At 55.7% G+C, this 15,862-nt stretch overlaps 1 protein-coding gene across 2 annotated transcripts in view; it reads right to left on the reverse strand.

Annotated features, from left to right (window-relative positions):
• The window catches only part of DNM1 (dynamin 1), a 45,298-nt gene extending 29,744 nt beyond the window's left edge, over positions 1–15,554 (reverse strand). For both annotated transcript variants that reach the window (XM_082656405.1, XM_082656404.1), the window contains exons 1-2: positions 15,348–15,554; positions 204–277 (exon numbers count right to left, since the gene is read on the reverse strand). In XM_082656405.1, coding sequence (XP_082512531.1) covers positions 204–277; positions 15,348–15,508 — 235 coding nt within the window. In that variant the 5' untranslated portion in view covers positions 15,509–15,554. The remainder of the gene's footprint in view (positions 1–203; positions 278–15,347) is intronic.
• Positions 15,555–15,862: the final 308 nt, after the last annotated feature.

Genomic DNA, 15,862 nt, shown 5'->3' on the forward strand with positions numbered 1-15,862 from the left:
GGAGGGGGGCAAGGGCGAGTAAGCATCATAATAGCCGGCACCCACCTGGGTCCCATCTTCCGCTGGGAAAAGACCCCCACACACACAAACACACAAAACGTTGCTTTCTTCTCCCTCCCCCCACGCAAAGCCACCTCTCTGTTACGCATTTTTATCCCTGCTGTTCGGATGGGGAATGAGGCCCAAAGAGGGGAAGCCCATACCTGTGGTAGCATTGACCAGCTGCAGGACCAGGGGGCGTCGGGTGACAATGCCAGATCCTCGGGGCAGGAAGTCCCTGCAGTGAGTTGGGGGTGAGAAGAGGGGCAAGGTCTGAGGAGGCTCCCTCTGTCCCAGGGGCACTTGTCCTGCCACTGGGAGCCCCAAAGCTTGCCCAAAGTTCCCTGCCACACCTTAGCCTAAGGGCTTCACTATGGGAAGAGGGCAGCTGAGAAAGATGTAACAGATCACCCCCAAATCCTCTGGGTCACAGAATTTGTGCTTCTGAACTGGCCCCCAGACCTCTCTCAGGTCTTCCCTGTGTTAATTCTGAGCCAACAGGAAGTCCCTGCCCCAACCCAACCACTGCCATTCAACTCAGGAGAAACTGAGGCATGGGGTGCCCCACCCCATGTGCCCAAGCGTCCAGTGGCCACAGAGTGGATGCCAAGGAAACGGAGTTGCACCTCCTCCCCCCCTTCTGCTGTGGGGAAAGGCAGCATCTCACTTCCCCTTCCCTGGCCCCATCTGGTTGGGGTTGAGGATGAGGGGGATGGGGGGAAGGAGGAGGCAAGGAAAAGAACTCATGCTCCTTAAGTACCTACTGCATGCCAGGCTTTTACGTGGGCAATATCTCCTGGACTCCACACAATAGCCTCATGAGGAAGATACTGTTATTATCCCCATTTTACAGACAAGGAAACTGAGGCTCAGAGACATTCAGGTTGCCCAGCCAGTATCTACCAGACCCTGGGCACAGATCTGTTTGACTCTCTGGTGAAAGCTTTCTGCCCTTCAACTCCCTGAAGACCCAGCTCTTTTTTTTTTTTTTTTTGCGGTACGCGGGCTTCTCACTGTTGTGTCCTCTCCCGTTGCAGAGCACAGGCTCCGGACGCGCAGGCTCAGCGGCCATGGCTCATGGGCCCAGCCGCTCCGCGGCATGTGGGCTCTTCCCCGACCGGAGCATGAACCCGCGTCCCCTGCATCGGCAGGCGGACTCTCAACCACTGCGCCACCAGGGAAGCCCCCCAGTTCCCTTTGAAGGACTGGACTGAGACGTCCCAAATTCACCTCATGCCCCTAGACCTGATGTCTATTCCTCAGACATCTGCTGTGTCAACTTCAGCAGTCCTTTCAGCTAACTCTTGAGGGTGACACTTCTCTCTGTCCTGTCAGCTCTTCTCATCTCCCCACCCACACAACCACGGCCCCACCCAGGCCAGCACAAGAAGGAGGGTGGAGGCCTCTCCAGGGATCAGGCTCTTGGGATCACAGTTATGGGATTCCCAGGACTCAGGAAAGGGGGGAGGAGGCCAGAGCTTGAGGGACCACAGAGATCTGGCCAGTCACCTCATTCATGGAGAGGCACATGGAGGCCCAGGGAGGGGAAAGGATACACTCAAGATCCTATAAGGGGGACTTCCCTGGTGGCGCAGTGGTTAAGAATCCGTCTGCCAATGCAGGGGACACGGGTCCGAGCCCTGGTCTGGGAAGATCTCACATGCCACGGAGCCACTAAGCCTGTGTGCCACAACTGCTGAGCCTGTGCTCTAGAGCCCGCGAGCCACAACTACTGAAGCCCGTGCACCTAGAGACCGTGCTCCACAACAAGAGAAGCCACTGCAATGAGAAGCCCGCGTGCCACAACGAAGAGTAGCCTCCGCTCGCTGCAACTAGAGAAAGCCCACGTGCAGCAACGAAGACCAAACACAGCCAAAAATAAATAAATAAATAATTTAAAAAAAAAAATCCTATAGGGCTGGGACACAGCCAGATCATGAACATGGATCCCCTGCCCTCAGCCCAGAGCCTGACCCGGACTCACAAAGCAGGTTTGGGGCAGAGGGTTTGGGGACAACAGAGTAGGCCCAGGTTTCTGGGTTCAAGGCCTCATCTGGGGGCCCTGGGGAGGCCTCTTTCATCCCCTGTTCTCACCTTGCCCCACCTCTGGGGAGAGCAGAGGCTAATTGGGAAGAGTCAGCCACCTTATGGGGAAGGAGAATGATAAATCCTGCATTTATCCATCATTTCTAGGTGCCAGGCAAATGCTTTTCATTTGTGCAAGACTCTGAGCTTCAGAAGGGTGGGCTTGCATCTTTCCGTCTGTCGCTGTATCCCATGGCTCAGCACAAGGCTTAGCACACAAGACGTCCTTAATAAATGGGCACTGAATTCCCAAGTCCTCCAAAAGTGCTCTCATATGGAAATGATCATTTTCCAGATGAGGCAACTGAGGCTCAGAAAGGTGAAGTGACTTGGCCAAGTTCACCCAATTAGGAATGGCAGAGCTGGGATTCAATCCTGGTGCTGTTGGACTCCAGAGCCTGCGAACTTTCCCATCAAACTCTGCTGCCCTCGAAACCTGAGGAGCCAGACTTGGCTTTTTATGTAATTCAATTAAATTCAGTCTAGAATATATTTGGGAGCAGCTGCTCTGTGCCAGGCTCTGTGCTGGGCCCTGGGGATGGGAGATGAGTCAGACAGTTCCCACCCCGAGGAGCTCACAGTATGGTGGGAGAGACAGAAGTAAACAGATAATGCAATGCAATGTGACATGTGCTGGAATGGAGGTGCACCAGGCAGCACAGAGAGGGAGGTGATTAACTGGGGGCAGGGGGAAGCAAGCAGGGTGGGAGCTTCCTGTCTCTGTCTCTCCCATCCTTTATCCGCTGATGCCTTTGCAGGGGTGACCCCCTAGTACTTGGGATCCCTCAGGGCTGTGGAGGTAAGACATCTATACTCACAGAGGCTGGGGTGGGCCTGGGGGCCTGGGGTCTACCTTCTTCCCCACCAGCTCCTCACCCAGCAGTACCATGGCAACAGTAGTTGCCATGGAAACTGCAGGAGGGTTTGGGAAGGATGGGACTCCCCACAGAGAGCCCCCTCCCCATGCAGAGACATGAACCTTCCCTGGAGCTCTTCCCTGAGAGCACCCCTCCGCCCCCCACACCGATGGGCCCACTTGGCCCTGGCAGGCCAGAGGGGTGGAGGTCCCTGAGGTGCCCCATAGAGGGTGTGGGGAGCCCAGGGCCCAGCTGGAGGGGTGGTCGAGGGTCTGCGCCAGCCTGCTCCGAGTTGCTGCCTCCCAGGGCTACTTAAAGGACAAGCAGCTTATGGGAAGCTGAGATTAGAGCACAGGGCCATGTGTGGGAGAAGAGCGCCTCCTCAGACCAGGATCTCCCAGGGCTGGGGTGGGGATGGGGTGCCCAGGTGGGGAGGGGCCCCATCTTGGCCCTGGCCCAGGTTCTCAAAGGGAGGCCCTCACACAGTCTGTGTCAGAGTTCCCCAGGCAGCCTGTTCAAATGCACATTCCTCGGACAGGCTGGGTTAGAATCTCGGGGCGGGGTGGGGGGGGGCAGGGGAGGGGAGGAGGGAATCTGGATTTTAAACATGATCCCCATATGATTTTCATGTTCCTGTCAAGTTTAAGGATCACTGGCTCAGTGGTGAGGAGCCAGTGCCAGGCCGAGGCCCTGGGTTCGAATCCTGCCTTGGCCATTCCCCGGCCTGGTGCCCCCGGGGCAAGTTGCTTCATGCTCTGGGCCTCAGGGGCCTCAGCTGTAAAGCACATGATCTAAGCCGGGCATCGTACACTGCCACGCATGGCTGCGGGAGGAGCCCTGGAGCCCTTTCACCAAAGAGCTTAGCGCATGCCTGGTACAGAGTAGGGCTCAGCAGTCGCAGGGGCCTGTCAAGGAGGTCCTCCCGTCCTCGGTCTCTTCCCTCGGAGGCTCCCCAGATTTCAGCAAGGAATCCAAGATCCTGAAGAGCCCTCTGCCTCACCTCCTTCGGGCACTGAATTGGATCTTGGGATTCTGACCACAGAATGTTGGATGGACACGATGGACATCAAGGAGGTGCAGTTTTCAGAGAACATCCCACTCCCCTGTCATTATCCAGAGGGTGGAACAGAGGCCCACAGAAAGGCAGGGAGCTGTGAGGCCACACAGCAATGGGAGAGGTAGGAGAGGTGGCCGAGATGGGACCAGGACCGGGAGGCCGGCTCTCCGGCCCCACATGCCTGGACAGGCAGTGACAGGCACCGGCTGGTTCCCATGTCCAGACTGAGCGCCTTGCTCCCTGTTGGATTCCCACGCTGGGCACAGGCTGGGCTACAGCAGGGGCTCAGGCGACACTGGTAGGAGCGAGCACGGCTGAGCGGCTCCACAGCTCCTGCCTTTCAACCGGAAAGGCTGCCCCACGCTCTCTGTTAAAGTGTACCTTGGTGCCTCCCCACTGGGGATTCGGGCCTGATCTGGTTTCCAGCCAGAGCCCCCCCTGCACCTCCCACCCAGCTCCTGGTTAGCCTGAGGGAGGACAGAACAGGTGCCCAGAGAAAAGTGTGCCGGGCCCACCAGCCTCGAGTGACATGTGGGAGGGGTGGATGGTGACAGGCCAGCCCCTCCCACTCATCCTGGACAGATGGTGGTTTCCCGGGGAGGCCGTGCCTTGCCATCTGCAGAAGTACCTTCAAACCTGAAGCACAGGGAGGATGAAATAAACACGTCTCACGACCTCCAGGCACTACATACTCCCCGTCTGAATTGGCACTGTCACCCCAGAGGGGCCTGGAGAAATGACACCAAAGGGCCGAAGTGACCCCACCCCTACTCTGGTGTCCGAGATCCGGGACTATTGCTCTGGAACCCTGGTTTCCGGGTCCTGCTGAATGTAAACAACAGCAGAAAGTAGCATGCTTGGTCTGGCGTGTACCCAGCGGCAGTCATCCTTACAAGTCTCTTGTTTCCTGGGCTCTGATGTCAGACGGGCCAGGCGTTGGATGTCAGAGCTGCCACTTAGGAGCTGTGTGGCTATGGACAAATGACCAGGCCTCTCTGAGCCTCAGTTTCCTTATCAGTAAAATGGGTTTCTGTGAGGCTTATATAAATTAATGCCTGAATAAATGGTAGCATTGATTATAAATATAACTTGTTGAGCAATCTGAGAACACAGGCTGGGCTCCCACAACCATGTCACCAACTGATGCAGCAGGGAGGGAGTTGGAAGGTGGGTCTCCTGGGGGCTGGCCGGAAGAGTGGACGGAGGCTAGGATATTTCCTGCCAAACCTTGCCTTGGAGGTAGAAGGCAAGCGGGCCAGGCAGGCTGTGAGATGCCCTCTGAAACAGGGATCCAGGGTGGAGGTGAGGGAGTGGATGGGCCAAGAAACACAGTGGGGAGGAGGTGAGGCCAGGCAACAAGTCCTGCTCTGTTCCTGCTGCCCCAGGAGGTCCCAGGCCGGCCCACTTCGTTGCACAGCCCATGAATTTCCAGCTGAGGTTTGAACATTTTAGGGCAGCCCTGGCCTTAGCTTCCCCTGATATTCTGATGTCCAGTAAACAGGGCTGGTCCTGTTTACCACCGTATTCCCAGCACCGAGCTCGGAGCCTGGCACTGAGTGGGCACTCGGGACACCCCTGTCGACCAAAAGAATGATTTGATGAAGCTCCTACAGTTTTCCCACCATCACCCTCATTGCACAGATGTGGAAATTGAGGCATAAAAAGGGGAAGAGTGTTGCCCAAGTTCACAGTGCAAGTTGGCGACAGGGTAGGACTGGTGCCCAGGGCTCTGGACTCCAAGCCCGGTGCTCTCTCCACAACATCCATTTTTTCTATTAAAGAAAATCTGTGGGGCTTCCCTGGTGGCGCAGTGGTTAAGAATCCACCTGCCAATGCAGGGGACACGGGTTCGAGCCCTGGTCCAGTAAGATCCCACATGCCGTGGAGCAACTAAACCCGTGCGCCACAACTACTGAGCCTGTGCTCCAGAGCCCGTGAGCCACAACTCCTGAAGCCCGGGCACCTAGAGCCCATGCTCTGCAACAAGAGGCCACTGCAATGAGAAGCCCGTGCACCACAACGAAGAGTAGCCCCCGCTCACCGCAACTAGAGAAAGCTCGAGCACAGCAACAAAGACCCAACGCAGCCTAAATAAATAAGTAAAATAAATTTTAAAAAAATGTTAAACATAAATTAATTAATTAAAAAAAGAAAATCTGTGATCTTTCCTTCCACCTTATCTTTCCATCCTTCCTACATTTCTTCTTTGCTTCTTTCCTTCCTGCCTCCCTCCCTTCTTTCCTCTTTCCTTTCCTTCAAGTGTTGATGACTTTATACTCTCAAAATGAAAATCAATTTCTCTTTTGCCTGTACCTTAAAAAATCATATGTTCTCCCTTTAAAAAAACTTTCGACTACTATATATAAAATAGATAACTAATAAGAACCTACTGTATAGCACAGGGAACTTTACTCAGTACTCTGTAATGACCTATATGGGAATAGAATCTAAAAAAAGAGTGGATACATGTATATGTATAACTAACTCACTTTGCTGTACGGCAGAAACTAACACAACATTGTAAATCAACTATACTCCAATAAAAATAAATTTAAAAAATAAAAAATTAAAATAAAATTGAAAAATTTTTTTCACAAAATAAAATGTTGAGATGGCCAAGAAGCACATGAAAAGCTGTTCAACATCACTAATTATTAGAGAAATGCAAATCAAAACTACAATGAGGTATCACCTCACAACAGTTAGAATGGGCATCATCGAAAAATCTACAAACAATAAATGCTGGAGAGGGTGTGGAGAAAAGGGAACCCTCTTGCACTGTTGGTGGGAATGTAAATTGATACAGCCACTATGGAGAACAGTATGGAGGTTCCTTATAAAACTAAAAATAGAATTACCATATGATCCAGCAATCCCACTACTGGGCATATACCCAGAGAAAACCATAATTCAAAAAGACACATGCACCCCAATGTTCATTGAAGCACTATTTACAATAGCCAGGTCATGGAAGCAACCTAAATGCCCATCGACAGACGAATGGATAAAGAAGATGTGGCACATATATACAATGGAATATTACTCAGCCATAAAAAGGAACAAAATTGGGTCACTTGTAGAGACGTGGATGGACCTAGAGACTGTCATACAAGTGAAGTAAGTCAGAAAGAGAAAAACAAATAGCGTATATTAACACATATATGTGGAACCTAGAAAAATGGTATAGATGAACCGGTTTGCAGGGCAGAAATAGAGACACAGATGTAGAGAACAAACGTATGGACACCAAGTGGGGAAAGCGGCAGGGGTGGGTGGTGGTAGTGGTGGGATGAATTGGGAGATTGGGATTGACATATATACACTAATATGCATAAAATGGATAACTAATAAGAACCTGCTGTATAAAAAATAAATAAAATAAAATTCAAAAATTCAAAAAAAAAAGAAACTGCTGTTTCCAGCTATTGAGTCAGCAAAATAAATAAATAAATAAAATGTTGAAAAAATAAAAAGCAACCAACACCGCAACACCTGGGGCTCACCACTGTAAACATTTTATCATTTATAATAAGAGTCATGGCAAACACTGATGCATTGTTGACTGCTGGCCAAGGACTCTGCCGGGGGCTTTGAAATCTGCATCATCACGAGGTTTCTTTTGGGGGTGATGGAAGTGTTCTAAAATTAGATTGTGATGATGGTTGCACAAGTCTGTAAATATGCTAAAAATCGTTGAAGTGTGCACTAAAAATGGGTGAATTTTACGGCATGTAAATTATACCTTGATAAAGCTGTTTAAGAAATCTGCATCCTCTCGTTTGATTCTCGAATGGCTGTGTGAGGTTGGCATGTCCAGTTTCCCCAACTTAAAGGGGAAGAAACTGAGGCTCAGAGAGATGAAGTCAGGTGCCCCTCACGTGCCCACTTGCGCCCGGGGCTCTGAGCCACACTTGGGTAGTGGCTCTGCTTGCCTAACAGCTCAGCACAAACTTTTCCCAAGTCGCTCAATACAGAGCTACATCTGGATCCTTATTTCTTATCACCAGCAGCTTGCTGTGAAGGAATCTCAGCTCCGCCACTAAATTATTTCCCTGCTCCTAACCTCAGTTTCCTCATCAGTGAAATGGGACACAATCCAGCAGCTCCCTCCTAGGGTTGTTGAGGGGATGCCTTGAGATCCTGGCTGTAGAAAGACCTAACATCTAACAGAGTGCCCATTGGTGATGCCATGAGCCACCTGAGTGCCCAGCACGGGCTAGGTGCCTGTGTGTGCTAGAGAGCATTGCATTCACCTGCTGAGACGTTTCTCCCCGTCCTGGCTGGTGGCCTTGTTTCCCTGTGCTAAGACCAGCGATAAAAGAGTGACGCAGTAACAAACAGGCAAAATGTTCATAGTAACCCTGGTTGGAACTCGCTCTCAGCCCAAGGCCATGGGCCTCTTTCTCCCTCTATGGTCCCTCATTCTGGAAAAACTGAGCCCTACCATACACACGGAGGTCATGGGCTGGAGGGTGATCAGGGAAGGCATCCTGGAGGAGGTGTTGGCTGATGTGAGCCTTCGAGGTTGAGCCAGTGAAGGAAGAAGACAGAGGTGTGGTGAAGAGCCTTCCCGGAAGAGAGAACAGCACACGCAACGGCACTCAGGAGAGTGAGAGAGCGGGATGGCCCATTTCCCCATGAACTGCAAGATACCCAGGTGGCCCAGCAGGGAGCGGCTGGAGGAGAATCAGGCTGGGTAAGGCAGGCCTCAGGGTCCCAACTCAGGAGCTAGGGCTCTGGTTGGAGGGCAAGGGGGCTAAGGAGGGCTTCAAGCAGAGGGGATCAGATTGGGAAGCCATAGAGAGTTCTGTGCTGTCAGATGGAGAATGGCAAGAGAGGCAGATGCCCCAGGTGCTAAGACAAAGGTGGTGGTGGCCAAGGTAGAGAGAGCGGGGTGGACTGGGGCAGAATACACAGGGCTTGTAGACTGAATGGATGCAGAGGATGAGAGAGGAGGGGGGAGCTGATCCCGGGGCCTCTGGCCAGGGCACTGGGAAGATGCCATTTAGGTGACTGTCTCAAACACCTTCCAAGGCCAATATTCCTCTTTTTCCTGTTGCCTGTAGTAATTCCAAGTTGCTAGAGCTGACTGCTGCAAACAGTTCATATTCCCTAGCCAGATTTCAGTCCAGGGAGGGGATAAGAGTGCCCGAGAGACAACCAGAGAGAGCAAAGGAGGAGAAGCTGAGGTGTATGGAGATGTAGGCACATGGGTTGGGGTGAAGATGGTGGACATTCACATGGAGGCAGGAGACCTGTGCTGGTTCCTGTCCTGCCTCTGATTCCACCGCTGTGTGACTTCAGGCAGGTCCCCTACCCTCTCTGTGCCATTTCACCACCTGAAAACTTGGGATGATGCTCCTCCTACTGACAGGTTGTTGGTTCCAAGAAGACAATAATCAGCGCTGCCCTTGGACCTGGGGAATCGGGGCCCTGACCTTGCACCCCATCCCAGTTGAGATCTCCGGCCTCACCATCCCCATGAAGCATGGGGTTCCCAAGGACCAAGGGAAGGTGCCCAACTGGAGCCTGTGCACCCCTCCTAGGGGTCCCAAGCCTACCTCTAGCTTCTGTCCCCACTGGGGGTGGCCCTCGCTTCGGGGAGGCAACCCTGGGGGGCTAAGGGGGATCCTTTCTGGGGACGGGGTTGGAGCTGGAATATGAGGGCGGCCTGGAGAGAGACGCTTCCCATCCCATCACAGAGCTCGGAGGAGTCTGAAATTCGATATTCAACACCAGCCTGCCAGGCTGCGTTGAAGGTGTGTTTGTCAAGGTGGGCGGGCAGAATGTATTGTATTTAGCAATTCCTTAGCTTGATTTATAACAGGAGTATTTAGACCTACGGCACGTGGGCTCCACTTCTGCTCTTGTTCCGGGGCTGATAACACCACGTCCGTGAATGGCTGCCTCCGCTCCCGCCCCGCCCCTCCTCACCCGCCCGCCAGGTTCCGACCCTCCGACCCCAGCCAAGGCCTGGGAAACTCGATTCTCCTGGCGCCGGGATCAGCTGCCGTCTGCCAGAGTCACCTTTCATTCCCAGCTCCTTGGGGCCACTGGGTGGGGCGGGGGTTTGGGGAAGACGTCCTCTGGCGGGGCTGGGCACGCGGGTCTGGCTGTGGGCGCGTGGCAGGTGCGCGCTCTGAGCAGGGAGACGGGGAGCAGAGTGTGGCTGCCCGGCAGCATCGCGGGCTCTCTGGGTGGGGATGGCTGAAGGGCCGGCAGCGCCTCCCCGACCCTCCTGGTCTCACTGTGACCTCTGCTCCTCACTGCCCTTCGTCCGGGTTCTCAGACCCACTGGGCTCCCTCCCACCTCGGGCCTTTGCTCAGGTGGGACCCTGCACCTGGAGTGTGTTCACTCCTTTGCCTGACCAAGTCCTGTTTTTGCTCAGGCCCAGACTTAAATGCTCAAATGCCTTCCCGGGCCCCCTGACGACTCCCCTCCCTTCAAAATCGAGGCTCCTGGTACCCTTTTTCCAACACACAACAAAAGAGCTCTTTGTGTGATGTAGCGTCTGTCTGTCCTGCTCAGCTGTGAGCCCCCTCCCCCGCAGCCCCCCTCCCCCAGAATAGGGGTGGGTCTGGCTTCTTCAGAGCTGTATCCTTAGGGCCTGGCACGCTGCAAGTGCCAAGGAGATGTCAGTTCTCTCTGCCCCCTCCAGTCAGTGACTTTCTACTTTTGATGTCTCAATTATCCCCTAATCATCTTTGGCCTCAGTCTCCAAACCTGGGAAATGGGACCACTAAGATGTAGCCCGAAGTGTTCAGAGGAAGCGACAGACCTTAGTAGTGGGGAGTGGGCTGTCCCCCATGGCAGGAGCTGGGGCTGACCAAGAGAGGGGCTCTCTGAGGCCAGAGACCAGCACAAGTCTGTGCTGGGACGCGAATGCAGAGAAAGGGGCAAGGGGATTGGTAGGAGGCAGGGAGCCTGAGCAGGGGTAGGCAGAGTCACCAGGGAAACCCAAAACACTACCCCCAGGCTGCCCCGTGGGCTCTGGGCAGAGGCTCACTCCCCAGGCTCCCTTCGCTATCCTGGCTAGAGGAGATTCTCCCACCTCCACCCTCACCCTGGCCCTCCTCCCAGCTGATACCTATGCCCAGGCAGGAACAGAATGGGTGCATCCTCTGTGCCAGACCTTACCCCGAGTGCTTCACGGGTATGACGTCAACACTCGCCACAATCCCATTAGGAAGGTGCTATTATTATCCCCATTTTACAGATGAGGAAATAGAAGCTGAGCAGGGTTTAAGAAACATGCCCAGTGTTGCCCAGCTTGTAAGTGGCAGAGGTAAGCTACAAACCCAGGTCTGATTCCAGAGCCTGAGCGCTCAGTCCCTCTACCACACTCCCACTGGCCTTGGCCTCCCCAGGGGCCAAACGGGAGGGAAGGTGGGCACTGCCCAAATGTCAGCATGCCTGGGCACCAAAGTGAGTAAGGCCAGGGGCGTCGGAGGCTGGAAGCCTATCCCAGGACACCAGACTTGACGTAGGATGGGTATTGCAGGGAGGGGGCACACAGCTGGGGGCAGACAAAGGGAAAACTAGGGCACCAGACATCTGCTCACAAAATGCTGGGGTGTCCTGGGGCCCACACACACTCCTCTGTCTGCACTCACCCCCAAGATGATCTCATCTATGCTCACGGGTTTACATCCCATCTCTTCCAAATTTATATTTCCAGCCAGCCTTCCCCCTGAGCTTCCGACTTGCATCACCACACTGCCCACCTGACATGTCAGACTCAAAGAGTTCAAAACCAAACTCCTGGTCTTACCCCCAGCCCCCCAACTGGCTCCTCCCGTACTCTGTTAATGGCGCCAACACCCACCTGCGGTCAAAGGTGCGGAAGTCATCTTGGATTTTTCTTTCCTCACCTTCCACATCCCATCCACCAGCAGGTTTTGTGGGACTTTCCTCCAAAATACATCCGGAACCCCACAGGTCTCCTCCTCTCTCTGCTAAAGCCCTGGTCCAGGCCCTGTCACCTTTGCCCACCACAGCAGCCTCCTCATGTGTCTCCTGCCCCCCTTCCCAAGTCACATACTTGCTGGAATCAGCTCAAGTCACTCCATTACTTAAAAGCTTCTGATAATAATGAAAACAAACCCAGCTCCTCAGCATAATCTGAGGGCCTTGTAGATCTAGCCCCAGCCTACTCCCCGATGCTGTGTTCGCCTTGCTCACAAAACACCAGCCCCAGTGCTTCCTTTCTGTTCTTCAAACACACCAAATTCATTACTGCCCCAGGGCCTTTGCATTTGCTGTTCCCTCCACCTACAATGCTCTCCCCAGATAGTCACGTGGCTTCTCATCCCTCAGTTCTCCTCTCAGATGCCACCACCTCCTAGAGACCTTCTCTGACCTCCCTGTGGAAAGTGGCCCTTTTCCCTCCCAGCATTGACCCCATTCCCCAGTTTTCTTCTTCATATATCTGCTGAATGACTTAATGAATTAGCCTCAGTTTTCCCTTCTGTAAAAGGGGGACAAAGAAATAGCATAGACCCAGACCAGTCCTAGCGGGGTCCTGGGCAGCTGGTTGGGTCACCTCCATTGCAGAGCTGACAACAGGGTCCTCCTTGTTGCCCGGGAGCCCGGGCTGGCCTGGAGCAATCTTTGCTTCCTCTGTTGTATTTTCCACTTCCTCTCCATGGGGGGATGACTGCCGGGAAGCCCCAGGAGGCAGAGCCACTGTTACCATGCTTATGCGTCTGGGGACCTAGTCCTAGGTAGAGAGGCTGGGACCCATGACAGACCAGGCAGGGCTGGCTGGGGGCCCCGGTGAACTTCAGTTTCCCGACTGCACTCCAACACCGGCCTCCTCACTAGCTTTCATGAGGATCAAGTAATGCTTCCCTGCTCACTCCTCCGCCTCAGGCCCAGTGACCCCTGCTCTGCCCCCGGTCTGTGTCTGTACACCCCGTGCATCCTCCTGCAGGGCCACAGTCAAACGGTATTGGGTTGTGAGAGGGCCCAGGCCTCCTGGGGCAGAATCCACATCTCACTCCACCACTCAACAAGCAAACAGTTGCCCAAGTCAGCTGTGACTAGGCTGGCCTGCTGTGCTGGCACCTCTCTCTGCTGGACAGTGAACTCCAGAAGGGCAGGGGCCTGGTCTGTACTGGCACATGAAGGCCCCAAACCTAACTGACAATCAACACCTCCCTCCCACGTGTTTACAAAAGGGGGCTTTGACACCCGTGAACTCACTGGAGCCCCACGGCCACTGTCTCAGGAAGGCAAGGCAGCAGCTGTCAGTCTGCCCATCACTCAGATGGGGAAAATGGGGACCCACACCCCTGCACGTCCCTTTGCTCAGTGCAGAGCTGGGCTCTTAGAGGCTGTGCAGGCTCCAGATTGGAGTCTAATAGATGCTGTCCTTCCTGGCCCTGTGACCTTGGACATGGCCTCTAACCTCAGTGTCTCAGTTTCCTCACCTGCAGGATGGGCATCATGGTACCTGCCTCATGGGGCTGTTGCGACCCATCCCATATTGCATGGCATGGGGCACATGGGAAGGGCCCAGCAGGTGGGAGCTGAGGTCACCTTCCCCTCTGTGCCCCCTGCCCAGAGCACGCAGCAGGCACAGAGCAGGCGTTCAGCAGATGTCCAGGGGATGAAAGGCAGGCCTATGGCTTGTACACTGGAAGGTTCTGGATGTCCACGAGTGCTATATAAAGCACGAAGACCCCAGGGCTTTATTGTCTCCAGGGTCCTCCTACCCCCTCACTCTGACAGCCAGGCGTAGGGACGGGGACCATCTGTGTGTCTCTTGCTTGTGCCTCTGCTGCTCTGGGGGGTCACGTGACTAGGAGGGAGGTTCTTTGGGAGCCCGTCCCTGGGAGACAGACGGCGTCCCCCTCTGCTGACCAGATGGGTCTGGCTGCCCCCCCAGATTCATAGCTCCAGGCAGGATCCTTCCCTCTCATCCCTGGGGTTGACACTGGGCTTCCCAGGTCATTTGTGGGGCAGGAACAACCACCTGGTCCAACTGTCCATATTAGAGATGGGGAAACTGAGGCTCTGAGAGGGCAGTGACTCGCCTGAGGTTTCACAGCAGAAGCTGGCTTGGACCCAGGATGTCTGGCCTGGAACTGCTGTCCCTCTGAGGGCAAAAGCCTCTACCTGCCTCCCTCTCCCACATGTCATTCGCTTCTTTAGCCATGAAGGTCATTGGCACAAAGCTAGGGTTTCTGAAGAAGGCGAGTTCCGAGGGAGATGACACAGTGGGCCGGTCAGTGTCAATTCTCCCGCACCCCCCTCAGTCTGCCCAGCCCCCACTCGGTCTCCAGCACCGGGCCGAGAGCGTCATCCTCTCTCTCTCCTTCTGAGCACCCGAAAAAGCCATCTCCACCTCCCCTTTCTTGGGGGACCCTGGGGTGGGGGTCACGACCCTGCCTGCCTCCCTAAACCCAGGACACCCTTTGTCTTTGTGGTTGCCCCCGACTCCCTGCCACCCGGCCCTCCCAGCGCCTTGTGGGATCAGAGACAGGAGGGGGATTAGGTTGTGCAAATGGCTCCCCCCTCCCCGCCATCCTACCTCCCTGTCTTAGTCATCTCTGCCCTCCGCCGCCTTCTCCCTCCATTACAATCCCTCTGCCAGGCCAAGGGGAGAACGACATTGACAGGTGCCCCCACCCAGGGGCGGCGGCGAGGCAAGGGGCCGGCTGCTCAGTAAAGGATCAGAAGCGGTTTCTCCCCCACCCCGTCCTCTTCCTCATCCTGCAACCCGCGCCGCCCCCCTCTTCCGCGCTGCGCACGGATGGCGGCTGGAGCCGCAGAGGTGTGTGTGTGACGGGGGGGCGGGGGGAGGCTGCGTCTGCTCCCCGATGCCCACGGGGCTATCTCCTCTCCCAGGGGCTATGGGGGGGGGGTCCCCTGCCACGGGCCGGGAATTCCCATGAGAGGAGGGAGCTGTCCCCCGTAGGGCCTGGGGTTGGGGGCACTGCCCCAGGGATGCTGCCCGCCTCAAGAGACCCCCAGAGCCGAAGGGAGGAGCTGAGTAATGCAGGCCCCTCAGTACCCAAGGGGGGTTCGGGGGACAGCCCTTTGCCAGGGTCTCGCTGTCTTCCCCAAAGGATGGGGCGGAGGAGGGGGGCGTGATCCCGCGGCCGCTGGCTTGACGTTTGCGGACAAGCCGGGGGCGCTGCGCCCCTGAGGGGCTCTCGTGGCGGGGGTGGGCCGGCTCCTTCTGGCTGGAGGCGGGGGGCGCGCCTTCCACGGCGCAGCGCCAGGGGCTGCCGTCGGGGCCGGGTAGCGAGGCCCGGAGGACCCGGGCGGGGGGAGTCCGAGTTCAGGGGCGCGCCGCTCCTACCTGCCTACGAAATTCTCGAGCACCGAGCTCTTGCCGGCGCTCTGGCCGCCCACCACGGCGATCTGCGGCAGGTCGAGGTCCGCGTTCTGGCCGATGGCGGAGAAGGCATCCTGCAGCCGGTTGACCAGCGGGATTAGATCCTCCATGCCACGGTTGCCCATGGTTGCGGCTGGCCCCACGGGCTGCGATCCGGCGGCCGCTTGGGCTCCCGGCTTTGGCTCTGCCGCTGCAGCGCGCGCTCTGACTGCCTGCGCCGCGGGCCCCCGCCCCTCGGGGATCGGAGCGGAGCGCTGTGCCAGAGTGCCGCTAGAGGGCGTCCGCAGCCCTCCGGGCCGGCAGTCATGCGCAGGCGCCGCCCGTGGCACTATGGGGACTGTAGTTTTCTCCTTCTGCGGCTTTTGGGGCGCTGGAGCCGTGTCTGGGGGAAGCGCGGATGCTGCACCGCAGATATCATTCCTGGAAATGGTCAAGGTCTCCTAGGTACTAGGTACCGTTAGTACCAGGCCCCTCGGATA

The sequence above is a fragment of the Grampus griseus genome (assembly GCF_964374135.1).
Source record: "Grampus griseus genome assembly, chromosome: 6".
NCBI lineage: Eukaryota > Metazoa > Chordata > Mammalia > Artiodactyla > Delphinidae > Grampus > Grampus griseus.